General features: G+C 45.0%; 1 protein-coding gene across 1 annotated transcript in view; it reads right to left on the bottom strand.

The window, feature by feature from the left end:
• Window positions 1-14144, bottom strand: part of vwa8 (von Willebrand factor A domain containing 8) — a 375899-nt gene that overhangs the window by 180494 nt on the left and 181261 nt on the right. The window contains exons 23-24 of the mRNA XM_078232307.1: window positions 11080-11215; window positions 2304-2423 (exon numbers count right to left, since the gene is read on the bottom strand). Of these exons, the coding sequence (XP_078088433.1) occupies window positions 2304-2423; window positions 11080-11215 (256 nt within the window). The remainder of the gene's footprint in view (window positions 1-2303; window positions 2424-11079; window positions 11216-14144) is intronic.

Here is a 14144-nt window from a genome sequence, read left to right as displayed (position 1 = left end):
CAACGCATCCTCTTTCCTAATGTCCACATGTTCAATCTTCTCAGTCCACTGCAAGTCTGCACTGCAACTACCAAGATCCTTTTCCACTGTGAATATTGAAGTAAAGTATTCATTGAGTACCTCTGCTATTTCTACCGGTTCTATACAGACTTTCCCACCATCACATTTGATAGGTCCTACTCCTTCACATCTTATCTTCTTGCTCTTAACATACTTGTAGAATGCCTTGGGGTTTTCCTTTATCCTGTCTGCCAAGGCCTTTTCATGACCCCTTCTTACTCTTCTAATTTCCCTCTTAAGTTCCTTCCCACTAGTCGTCTACTCTTCTAGATTTCTAAAATTAGTAAACAAAATTAGAGTGCATGGGATTGGGGGTAATATGCTGTCATGGATTCAGAATTGGTTATCAGACAGAATAGAGAGAGAAAGAATAAATGGATCATTCTCTGTTTGGCAGGCTACGACTGGGTGTCAGTGCTTGGGGCCCCAGCTATTCATAAACTATATCAATAATTTGGATATGAAGACCAAATGTAATATTTCTAAGGTTGCTGATGACACAAAACATGCGAACGTAAGTTGTGAGGAGGATGCAAAGAAGCTTTAAGGGGATTTAGACTAAGTGAGTGGGCAAGAAGATGGCAGGTGGAATATAATGTGGAACAATGTGAAGTTATCCACTTTGGTGGAAAACAGAAATGCAGAATATTTTTTACAATCATGAGAGATTGTGAAATGTTGATGCCACAAAGATGATTCATACTGGACTCAAAATGTTAATTCTGCTTCTCTCTCCGTAGATGCTGTCTGACCTGCTGGGCTTTTCCAGCATTTTCGGTTTTTATTTCAGAATTCCAGCAATTTGCTTTTATTGTAGCAGTGCATGGTTGCTTTTCAGACTGGTTGGAAGTATATAATAGTATTCTCAAGGATCCGAATTAGAACCACTGCTCTTTTGATATATAGTAATGACGTTAACTTGGACATAGGGGAAATAATTTAACAGTTTGCAAATGGCATTAAACTCAGATACTAAATAGTGAGGATAGCATCAGACTTCAAGAGGACGTACTGACAAATTGGGCAGATGAAACAATATAGAGAAGTGTGAAGTGAATCATTTTGTTAAGAAGAATGAGGGGGGCAATATACAGACTGAACGAAACAAAGTTAAAAATGATGCAGGAACAGGAAGACTTGAGGTTCACAAATACAAAACTTTGAAGGTTACGGATCAACTGATCACATGGATATCTTGGGACATTGAGGAACAATTTAGCATGGCCAATCCACTTACCCGCACATCTTTGGACTATAGAAGGCAACCAGAGCACCCTGAGGAAACCCACACAGGTACGGGGAGAACATGCAATCTCCACATTGACTGTGAGGCAGCAGTGCTAACCACTGTGCCACCACGTTGCCCCATGAGACATTTGCGCCGAAAACCTCCAATCTTGTCCATGGCTGGGATTCTCTGGTGCCGCTGCAGTGAATGGAGTTTTGGCTGAGTCCCAAATTCTCTGTTCTCGCTGGTAGCGGGGCAGGAATGGACGAAATTGGAGAATCCCACCCTTGGTATCCTTGACTTTAAGACATTAAAAAGCAAGGAAATTATGTTAAAATTTTCATAAGACACTGCTTGTGCTCCAGCAGGAGTATTGGGCACCACATTTTAGAAAGAATGTCAACTCCTCAAGAGAGCACAGAGGAGAATGACACCATGGATGTGGGAATACAGCTATGTGGAGAGACTGGGGAAGCTGGGATTGACCTATTTATAACAAAAAGTTTAAAGAGGGAATTTAATCGAACCATTAAAAAATAATGAAGCGCACTGATGGAGCAGAAAGAGAGAAACTGTTTCTGCTGCTGGGAGGATCAATAACCACAGGAAATAGATCTAAGAGAATTGACAATAGAACCAGCAGGGTAACAAGGAGAAATAATTTGCACAGCAAGTTACTATAATCTGGAATGCAGAGCTTGAGAAGATGGAGGAAGCAGATTCAGTATTACTTGACAAGGTCACCTCGTAAAACAATACCACATTTCGCACTTGGACTGCATTTGTAAAGGGCGACTCCTTTGAGGTGTCATGAGATCTGAACAAAAAAAATTGGAAAACACAGAAATTGCCTTATGAGTTCCGTGAACTGAAACAAAATAAATAGTTGCTGCTTCTGGAACTGATCCTGTTATCTGAATGACTTCATTCTTTGAGAAAACAAAAGCGTGGCTGTTTCTGTAATATCACAAACACTAAAGAAACTCTAAATAAAAGGCCGAATCACATCGCTTACCTAGAGCACCAAAGAAATCATTCCCCAAAAAGGGAAATCCTGGCCTGTTAGCCAGCACAATCATTCGGAAATCTGGATGAACGACAATCACGTCAGGTCTTCCTGCTGCACTGGCGGGATCTGAAATATCAGCAATTAATCTGTCACATTGCTCAGCACAGTACAGCATAACTGAGTAGAACTTCTGTCTTTCACACAACATCCATTCTACTATTTTTTTTAAACACAATTTTTATTCAATGAAATGGCAAAGGTATAGACTTTCTGCTGGAGTTTTGCCCATTGTAACTCAAGGAAAGAAGGAAATAGAACAAGAGCCAAGCGCCCAGCTGCCCACTCAACCCCACACTGTTGGAATTTTCTGGGCCAAGTGTTGCAGGGTGGAGGGTAAGTGCAGCAGGGAGGAAGGGGTAAGTACGGCAGGGTGGGAGGGGGGTAGGTGTGGCAACGTGGGGGGGTACGTGCGGCAGGGTGGGGGTAGGTACGGCAGGGATGGAGGGGGTTAAGTGCAGCAGGGAGGGAGAGGGTTAAGTGCGGCAGGGAGGGGGTTAAGTGCGACAGGGTGGGGGTTAAGTGCGGCAGGGAGGGGGTTAAGTGCGGCAGGGTGGGGGCTAAGTGCGGCAGGGTGGGGGGGGGGTAGGTGCGGCAGGGTGGGGGGGTGGGGTAGGTGCGGCAGGGTGGGGGGGGGGTAGGTACGGCAGCGTGGGGGGTAAGTGTGGCAGGGTGGGGGTAGGTACGGCAGGGAGGGAGAGGGTTAAGTGCGGCAGGGAGGGGGTTAAGTGCGACAGGGTGGGGGTTAAGTGCGGCAGGGAGGGGGTTAAGTGCGGCAGGGAGGGGGTTAAGTGCGGCAGGGTGGGGGGTAAGTGCGACAGGGTGGGGAGTAAGTGCGACAGGGTGGGGGGTAAGTGCGACAGGGTGGGGGTACGTGTAGCAGGGAGGGAGGGGTAAGTGCGGCAGGGAGGGAGGGGTAAGTGTGGCAGGGAGGGGTAAGTGTGGCAGGGAGGGAGGGGTAAGTGAGGCAAGGTGGGGGGTACGTGCGGCAGGGTGGGGGGTAAGTGCGGCAGGGTGGGGGGTAAGTGCGGCAGGGTGGGGGGTAAGTGCGGCAGGGTGGGGGGTAAGTGCGGCAGGGTGGGGGGTAAGTGCGGCAGGGTGGGGGGTAAGTGCGGCAGGGTGGGGGATAAGTGCGGCAGGGTGGGGGGTAAGTGCGGCAGGGTGGGGGGTAAGTGCGGCAGGGTGGGGGGTAAGTGCGGCAGGGTGGGGGGTAAGTGCGGCAGGGTGGGGGGTAAGTGCGGCAGGGTGGGGGGTAAGTGCGGCAGGGTGGGGGGTAAGTACGGCAGGGAGGGGGATAAATGCAGTAGGGTGGGGGGTAAGTCTGGGCAGGGTGCAGGAGGGAATTGGCATCTTTAAGAAACTAGTATTTTCTGCATAGTATTGAACTTTCATGGGATTAGTTAAACAGTGTGGATTTCTGGGTTGAGATGCGGCACTAACTGGTTCAGAGGTATTCTGGCAAAAGTTTTGCTGGCAATGGAAAGGAGAGAGATTTTTCAATGATTGTCTCAAGACTAGAGAGTTACTTTCTGGAGAGTACTTCTTAAGGGATGGTTCCTTGCTCCCACATGGCAATGAAGGAGTTCAATGAGCTTCTTGACCAGGCATTGACCTTGTAAACCTCAGCTGGGATAGCATCAGCTGCTGGAGTTTGATTGCATTTGTCATTTCTAACAGTGTGGGAGAGTCATCAAGGGAGCAGTTGATGGAAACTTGTGGCAGTCTGTTGATTGCTTCGTCATGGATGGATGAAGGCGGATTGAGGATGTGGTTAAAATGCGCTGCCCATCTTTCTAGAATTTGAGTTTTTCTGTGTAAAGTGTTGACCTATCTGCACTGTGGATTGGTGATGAATCAATCGGCCATAGTCAGATTTCAGAGCATCGGAGAATCTCTTCCAGTCTTTGTGGCCTGTATATGATTGAAGTTTGTCTGCTTTCTTATTCAGCCAAGTTCTTCGATCTCTCTGAGCTTGCACTGGACAGTCCTGCGAATGTTTTGGTAAGCATCGTTCTTGGACAGTGATGACTTCTCCTTGTGGAGGCAATATTTCTTCTCCTTTAGTTTCTGAATTATCACATTGTTTTCAATGGATCCATCTTGATGCATACGAGGCCAAGGGCCTCTGGACAGTGGAGTACATTATATCCTCAATGTGGCCAGTGTCCATTTTCATTGTACACAGGCGATTCTTGGGTTTGTCTCAGTGAGGTTCCTTGTTTGAGCTTTGAGACACTGAGACACTTCTAGACTTTCATGCCCTGCAGGGACCAACCAGGATAGATCTTGATGTTTAACTTTGAAATGATAAGACAGTGGTCAGCCCAACAGTCAATGCCTCATGTGGCTTTTGTTACGTGCAAATCCTACCTGTACCTTTGCCTGGTAATGACATAATCGATTAGTGGAACAAGGGTGCATTCAAGACATCTTGTTACTGTTAGGGAGGCGGAAATTGTCATTAAGAGCTTATGCTCATCACACATCTTCAGTAAGGGGAGACCATTTCTCTTACAACTTCTCGCCCTGTTTTTTTCTGATGATCCCTTCCCACTGCTGGTGATCTACACCAACTCTTCCGACAAAGTAACCCAGAATGAGTAGCTTGTCTAATTCTGGCAGAGCAGCAGTCAAGGAGTGGAGGTCGTCATAGGTTTTATCCTTGATCAGGGTTGGTCATGGTAGGGGCGTACACACTGGATTTGATTTGATTTGATTTATTATTGTCACATGTATTAACATACAGTGAAAGTATTGCTTCTTGCGCGCTATACAGACAAAACATACTGTTCAGAGAGAAGGAAAGGAGAGTGCAGAATGTAGTGTTATGGTCATAGCTAGGGTGTAGAGAAAGATCAACTTAATGCAAGATAAGTCCATTCAAAAGTCTGACGACAGCAGGGAAGAAGCTGTTCTTGAGTCGGTTGGTACGTGACCTCAGACTTTTGTATCTTTTTCCCGACGGAAGAAGGTGGAAGAGAGAATGTCCGGGGTGCGTGGGGGTCCTTAATTATGCTGGCTGCTTTACCGAGGCAGCGGAAGTGTAGACAGAGTTAATGGATGGGGGGGATTGCGCGATGGATTGGGCTACATTCACGACCTTTTGTAGTTTCTGTGGTCTTGGGCAGAGCAGGAGCCATACCAAGCTGTGATACAACCAGAAAGAATGCTTTCTATGGTGCATCTGTAAAAGTTGGTGAGAGTCGTAGCTGACGTGCCAAATTTCCCTAGTCTTCTGAGAAAGTAGAGACGTTGGTGGACTTTCTTAACTATAGTGTCGGCATGGGGGGACCAGGACAGGTTGGTGGTGATCTGGACACCCTGAAAACCTGAAGCTCTTGACCCTTTCTACTTCGTCCCCGTTGATGTAGACAGGGGCATGTTCTCCTCTACGTTTCCTGAAGTCGATGACAATCTCCTTCGTTTTGTTGACATTGAGGGAGAGATTATTGTTGCTGCACCAGATTCTCTATCTCATGACGGTTGCTGTGCAGGGAGAGGTTTTCTCTCAGGCCTGTCGGTTCTGGTATTGTCCATGATGCTGTGCATGTTCCATACACCAATGGCGACTGGTGTCAGCTTCACTTTCTTCATTGAGTTTTTTTGTAACTGGGCATAGACAGATTGGATAGGAAAAATCTATTTCTGTAACAATAGGGTCAATAACTGGGAGTATAGATTTAAAGTAATTGGTAAGGTGATAAGAGATGAGTTGTGAAGTAATTCTTTTCACCCTGAGGTTGATGGGGATCTGCAACTCACTGCCTGAAAGGGCGATAGAGACAGAAACCCTCATTGCATTTAAATGTACTTCAAAATGCACTTGAAGTGCCGTATCCTATAGGGTTATGGATCAAGATCTTGAAGGTGAGATTAGGTTGGATGTCACCACATGATGGGCTGAACGGCCTCTTTCGGTGCCATAGACTTGTCTACATTTCTATATTTGTGGAGGGTATAATGTTGGAGATAGACCTGGGAGGGAATGGGAATAAATATAATAGAGGAATGAATGAGGATTTAAGCAACAGATAGGTTCAGGCAAGGTAAAAGTCAGGCAATTTTATAGTGTGGAAAGAGGTAGTCTTGGTGATATGTTGCTGGGATTTCATTTTAGGGGTCAATTTTAGGGCGGCACGGTAGCACAATGGTTAGCACTGCTGCTTCACAGCTCCAGGGACCTGGCTTAGGTCACTGTCTATGTGGAGTTTGCGCATTCTCCTCGTGTCTATGCGTGGGTTTTCTCCGGGTGCTCCGGTTTCCTCCCACAGTCCAAAGATGTGCGTGTTAGGTTGATTGGCCATGCTAAAATTGCCCCTTAGTGTCCTGAGATGCGTAGGTTAGAGGGATTAGCGGGTAAATATGTAGGGATATGGGGGTAGGGCCTGGGTGGGATTGTGGTCGGTGCAGACTCAATGGGCCAAATGGCCTCTTTCTGCACTGTAGGGTTTCTATAAATTAAAACCAAAGTTGTGAACAGTCTGGTTCAGGTTCAGACAGTTGCAAGGAAAGAAATTGAATTAATGGCGAAGGAGCAGTTTTTGTGATGGGCACTAAAGACAATAGCTTCTGTCTTCCCAATATTTAATTGGAGGAAATTTCTGTTTATCCATTGCTGGATGTCAGAAAAGCAGTTTAGAGACAGACAAAGGGATATGAGAGATGACCGAGGTATAGAGCTGAGTATTGACAGCAGGTGCATGGAAATGACACTGTGTTTGGATGATTTTGCCAAGTGCAGTATTATAGATGATAAACAGGAGGTGGCAAGGGCAGATCCTTGGAGAATGCTATATATTTGAAAGGGCTTCAAGTTACTTTAAGATTGATGACATGATGTGATGATGACGTCATTAGGGTGTTGCCACAAGCTGCTGTTTTATTTTCAGCTTGTACTTGCTGCAGTGAAGAGAACATTTCTTTCAATAAATTCTGCCATGTTTTAGTTTGAATTTGTGTGTGCAAACCAAATCTTTTCTTTCTCTGTAAAACTCACGACCCGTAACATAGTTGGGACATTACAGAGGACACTAGATGTAATGGTGGGGGAGTGAGAAGAGGAGGCATTGCAGCTGATTGTGTTGCTATGGCAGGATAGATATGAATGAAACCCAACAACAGTGTCAAGACATTGGAGTAGAATTTCAAGGTCAAACATGTCAAAGGCTGTAAAAAGGTCAAAGAGGACTGGGAGAGATAGTTTTTCCATGAACAGTCAACTAGGATGCCATTTGTGGCTTGACAAGAATGGAAGCCTGTTTGGAGAGATTCAAACAGGGAGCTCCAAAAAGATGGTGTGGATCTGGGAGCTGTTAACACAGCGTGACCAAAGGTTCAAGATAAGGTGGTATTTTTCAAAGATGGAGGAATTAAAGGTTGGGTTTTGAGGAGAGGGCTGATGACAACGGCATGTTTGAAAGAGAGTGGAATGGTATCTAAGGAGAGAGAAGTGGTAACAATGTCAGCTAAAATGGGAATCAGGAAGACAAATGGCATGGTGGCAGTTTAGAGGGAATAAGGTTACAAGGGCAAGAGGTGGATCGCATTGACAAGATGAATTTGAAAAGGGAATGAGGGGAGATAGGAGAGAAACTCCAGAAAGATGCAAACTCAGGGTTAGGATATCTTAAGGAAAGTTGAGCCAAGTTTGGCAAGGGGAAGGGAGAGGAGCAACAGAGGCAGCTGATCAAATGGTCTTTATCTTTCTAACAAAGTAATACATGAGCTCATCATCTTTACTGTTAGAGGTGAAGTTGGAGGGAAAAGTGATTTAAGAAGAAGGATAATGGTGGAGAAGAGAAGCCGAGTGTCACCTTGGCCTCCCTGGATGATCTTTGAATAGTGGGTAGCTTTAATGATGGAGAGCGTAATAATGTTCAGAGTGCTCCATCCAGATGGGGGGTGATGAGCGATTCAAGATGTTGAAATGATTTAAGTGAAAAAGAGCAGTAGTTCTACTGAGTACCAGGTAGAGGAGAGGATGTGATTTTGTGAATTAATGGCTGCTGTGATACCATAATGACTTAAAGGTGAAAGAATAAACAGTTGGTAGTTTGAGATGCTAAGTTAAGTGACTTCATAGAATCCCTAAAGTGCAGAAGGAGACCATTCGGCCCATTGAGTGTGCACCAACACTTAACCAGGCATACCCCGTAACCCAAAGTATTTACCCTGCTAATCCCTCTAACCTATGTATCTTGAGAGACAAAGGGACAATTTAATATGGCTAATCAACCTAACCCGCACATCTTTGGATGGTGGGAGGAATACTTTGTGTCAGTATTCACCAAAGAGAAGGACTTGGTGGATGACGAGTCTGGGAAAGGGTGTGTAGATAGTTTGAGTCATGTTGAGCTCAAAAAGGAGGTGGTATTGGGGTTCTTGAGAAACATTAAGGTAGACAAGTCCCCAGGGCCTGATGGGATATACCCCATATACCTGAAAGAAGCAAGGGAGGAAATTGCTGGGGCCTTGAGAGAAATCTTTGTATCCTCACTGGCTACAGGGGAGGTCACAGTAAGAGTTTTAACAACACCAGGTTAAACACCAGGGGAGGTCCCAGAGGAATGGAGAATAGCCAGTGTTGTTCCTTTGTTTAAGAAGGGTAGCAAGGATAATCCAGGTAATTACAGGCCGGTGAGCCTGACATCAGTGGTAGGGAAATTATTGGAGAGGATTCATCGAGACAGGATTTACTCCCACTTGGATATAAGTGGACATATTAGTGAGAGGCAACATGGTTTTGTGACGGGGAGGTCGTGTCTCACTAACTTGATCGAGTTTTTCGAGGAAGTGACGAAGATGATTGATGAGGGTAGGGCAGTGGATTTGTCTACATGGACTTCAATAAGGCCTTTGACAAGGTCCCTCATGGCAGACTGGTGCAGAAGGTGAAGTCACATGGGATTAGAGGTGAGCTGGCAAGGTGGATACAAAACTGGCTCGGTCATAGAAGACAGAGGGTAGCAGTGGAAGGGTGTGTTTCTAAATGGAGGGCTGTGACATGTGACGTTCCTCAGGGATCAGTGCTGGGACCTTTGTTGTTTGTAATATATATAAATGATTTGGAGGAAAATGTAACTGGTTTGATTAGTACGTTTGCGGACGACACAAAGGTTGGTGGATTTGCAGATAGCGATGAGGACTGTCAGAGGATACAGCAAGACATAGATCGGTTGGAGACTTGGGCGGAGAGATGGCAGATGGAGTTTAATCTGGACAAATGTGAGGTAATGCATTTTGGAAGGTCGAATACAGATAGGAAATATACGGTAAATGGCAGAACCCTTAAGAATATTGATAGTCCGAGGGATCTGGGTGTACAGGTACACAGGTCACTGAAAGTGGCAACGCAGGTGGAGAAGGTAGTCAAGGTGGCATATAGCATGCTTGCCTTCATCGGCCGGGGTCTTGAGTTTAAAAATTGGCAAGTCATGTTGCAGCTTTATAGAATCTTAGTTAGGCCGCACTTGGAATATAGTGTTCAATTCTGGTCGCCACACTACCAGAAGGATGTGGAGGCTTTGGAGAGGGTACAAAAAGGATTTACCAGGATGTTGCCTGGTATGGCGGGCATTAGCTATGAGGAGAGGTTGGAGAAACTTGATTTGTTCTCATTGGAATGACGGAGGTTGAGGGGCAACCTGATAGAAGTCTACAAAATTATGAGGGGCATGGACAAAGTGGATAGTCAGAAGCTTTTTCCCAGGGTGGAAGAGTCAATTACTAGGGGGCATAGGTTTAAGGTGCGAGGGGCAAAGTTTAAAGGAGATGTATGAGGCAAGTTTTTTACACAGAGGGTGGTGGGTGCCTGGAACTAACTGCCATGGAGGTAGTGGAAGCAGATATGATAGTGACATTTAAGGGGCGTGAATAGAATGGGAATAGAGGGATATGGTCCCCGGAAAGGTAGGGGGTTTTAGTTCAGTCGGGCAGCATGGTCGGTGCAGGCCTGGAGGGCCGAAGGGCCTGTTCCTGTGCTGTAATTTTCTTTGTTCTTAGTTCTTTGAAACTGGAGCATCTGAAGGCAACCCACGCAGACACAGGGAGAATGCGCAGACTCCACACAGTCATTAACCCGAGGCCAGAATTGAACCCGGGTCCCTGGCGCTATGAGGTTATGAACCACTATGCCACAGTGCAGCCCTTGTTTTCAGAGTTTTTTCCCGAGTCAGACACAGAAAGAAGGGACCTTGGGAGAGGGGAGGGGAATGAAAGCGATACAAGCGATCAGAGAATGCTGGATTGATCAGTGATAGATTATGATAGAAATAGCGAGGCCATGTGAGATGATGGGATTGATGGAGTGAATTGTTATATGGGTGGCGGAGGGTTACATGAACGGAGAAATTTCGGGGGGAGCGAGGGCAGTAAATTCAGAGGAGAGAGAAAAGAATTGAGATGCAGGGTAAAATCACCAAGAATGGGAAGTCAATTAGAGCAGAGAAGTTATCGCAGTGAGACATTGTAAGTGATATTTGGCTGTAAGAGCAGGAATGTTGAATGAAAGGCTGAGGGACGGAACAGAGCATGATGCTCAAAGGAAGATAAGTTGCCAGGGGACTAGAGGGACAGATCAAGGTCTGATTTAGAGATAAGAGTTACACTGAAGAAATTAAATGCAGTTTACAGTGAATTAATAAAATATGTACAGTTGGTGATTTTAAATTATTCAGCATTTGTTATTTTTGGCCGCATGCCTTTCCAAAGAAGCTCTGATGCTTACCAACAACAATGCGTCTTCCATCAGATAAAATCATCTCACCACTTTCCACTAATGTTTTCAGGATGCAGGTGACATTGGTTGGAGCCTTGTCAGCCTCATCAATGACCAGAATGTGACCCGATTTAACAGCCCTCACCTGGGAACAGAGGATACAAACATCTTTTTTTTTTTAGAAAGAAAGCACCACTCTGAGAGAATTTCTCAACAAGTAATAATATTCTGGTGATCTGGTGGGATGGTATCAGAACTGAGGGATTATAATTACTGGAAAAGAAGGTACAGGCTGAAGCTCTTCTCTCAAGAAAAAAGAATGAGGGTGGCCTGATCGAGGTTTCTTTTAAATTATGAGGGGTTCAATAAGGTTACTTACTGGGAGACCAAAGCTAGGAGCTGTAGATGTGTGTGGTACCTGATCTCCCCGATGGCCAAATGGATAGGCTGTCTGTTTTAGATAGCTTATGATCTGGGAAGGGAAGGTAGGGAGGGTTTTTCTATAAGGGGTTGGCAAACATTGTATCTAAAGTCATGCTCTCTATTTTGCTGTAACTCAACTTGGAGGCTGATAACTGAACAAATAATTTAACGGACTGGAAGCTGCTGGGGAGGAATGTGGTGGGTGGGTTACAGAAAGCAGGACATCAGCAAACAATAGTGCAGCACAGAAGGAGGGTATTCAGCCCATTGCCTCTGTGCTGGCTCTTTGCAAAAAACAAGCGAATTATTCCAACTCCCATGATCATTTTCCAGTAAAGATGCGTCACACTCCCCCTCAGCTAACATGTATTCGTTGGTTACAGGGGTGCATTTTCACGGCTGATAAAGGAAAATAGTAACTCCTGCTTAGTTCCTTCTTAAGGAGTCGATTGTGGGGCTTTCCAGAAAGGCATCACTTTTAGTTTGTTCATTTGTGCACACAAACCTGGATAAAGAGAGTCCCTGGTAAATACAATTTACTGTCTGCAAATAGGAAGAATGGAGATTCTCACACTTGCTAAGAACAACTGGTTACTTACTGGCTGTAAAGTGAAGGCAAGAGGGAAAAAATAGATAATAAAGGAATAGTTTCATCCCTCCAAATGCTTCATTTCTATGCATCAGTCGTTTTGGTTAGGTTCAGAAATTACACTGATTTAGGATAGGCAGGCGTAGGCCCACCAGCTACAATCTTATGGGGTTCTAAGTAAAGTTGTGTGTTGATTTGATTATATGCTACAACTCTGCCTAAAAGACTGGCTTTATATTGATAAATCCTCCAGTATGGAGCTCACAACAAACTGTTTATAACACTTTCAATATTGACAAACATCTCAAAATGTTCAGAGGTTAAGTCCATAAGAAAAAAAGCAAGACGTGCATTTATATTGCATGAACACTGGACATCTCGTGCTTTGTAGCCAATGAGTACCTCTGAACTGTACTCATTGCTGCAATGTAAGAAATACATCATTCAATTAGCATACTGCAAGCTCCCAGAAACAGGAAGGTAAAGATCTCTTTTTATGATCTTGACTGAAGATAAATACTGGTCAGGACACTGGGAATAACTCCCCTGCACTTCTTTGAAACAGTGCCATGGGATCTTTTACATTCACCCTTTGGGGTACTCGAAGCAGATAGAGCCTCAGAAAGACTTTGTAGGTCAAAGGCTAGGAATCCTGCAACAAGTAAATCATCTCCTGACTCCCCAAAGCCTGTGCACCATCTAAAAGGCATGTGTAGTGGAATACTCTCCACATGCCTAGATGATTGCAGATCCAACAACACTCAAAGAGCTTGATACCATCCAGGACAAAGCATCCCGCTTGCTTGGCACCCCACCATTAAACATTCAATCCCTGCACCAATCCAGGAAATTATAGGCCAGTAAGTTTGACGTTGGTGGTGGGCAAGTTATTGGAAGGTGTGATAACAGATAGGATCTACAAATATTTGGATAGACAGGGACTTATTAGGGAGAGTTAACATGGCTTTGTGCGTGGTAGGTCATGTTTGACCAATCTATTAGAGTTTTTCGAGGAGGTTACCAGGAAAGTGGATGAAGGGAAGGCGGTGGATGTTGTCTACCTGGATTTCAGCAAGGCCTTTGACAAGGTCCCTCATGGGAGGTTAGTTAGGAAGGTTCAGTCGCTGGGTATACATGGGGAGGTAGTAAATTGGATTAGACACTGGCTCAATGGAAGAAGCCCGAGAGTGGTTGTGGAGGATTACTTCTCTGAGTGGAGGCCTATGACTAGTGGTGTGCCGCAGGGATCAGTGTTGGGTCCATTGTTGTTTGTCATCTATACCAATGATCTGGATGATAATGTGGTAAACTGGATCAGCAAATTTGCTGATGATACAAAGATTGGAGGTGTAGTGGACAGTGAGGAAGGTTTTCAAAGCTTGCAAAGGGATTTGGACCAACTAGAAAAATGGGCTGAAAAATGGCAAATGGAATTTAATGTAGCAGACAAGTGTGAGATATTGCACTTTGGAAGGACAAACCCAATTAGAACGTACAGGGTAAATGGTAGGACTCTGAAGAGTGCAGTTGAACAGAGGGATCTGGGAATACAGGTACAGAATTCCCTAAAAGTGACGTCACAGGTGGATAGGGTCGTAAAGAGTGCCTTTGGTACATTGGCCTTTATAAATCGGAGTATCGAGTATAAAAGCTGGAGTGTTATGGTAAGGTTATATAAGGCATTGGTGAGGCCAAATTTAGAGTATTGTGTACAGTTTTGGTCACCTAGTTACAGGAAGGATGTAAATAAGGTTGAAAGAGTGCAGAGAAGGTTCACAAGGATGTTGCCGGGACTTGGGAAGCTGAGTTACGGAGAGAGATTGAATAGGTTGGGACTTTATTCCCTGGAGCGTAGAAGATTGAGGGGAGATTTGATAGAGGTGTATAAGATTTTGATGGGTATAGATAGAGTGAATGCAAGCAGGCTTTTTCCGCTGAGGCTAGGGGAGAAAAAAAACAGAGGGCATGGGTTAAGGGTGAAAGGAGAAAAGTTTAAAGGGAATATTAGGGGGGGCTTCTTCACGCAGGGAGTGGTGGGAGTGTGGAATGAGCTGCCGGATAA

This window comes from Mustelus asterias, chromosome 17 (genome assembly GCF_964213995.1).
Source record: "Mustelus asterias chromosome 17, sMusAst1.hap1.1, whole genome shotgun sequence".
NCBI classification, from domain to species: Eukaryota; Metazoa; Chordata; class Chondrichthyes; order Carcharhiniformes; family Triakidae; genus Mustelus; species Mustelus asterias.
Note: the sequence above shows the minus strand (reverse complement) of the source record. Positions and strands in the feature narration are given on the sequence as shown.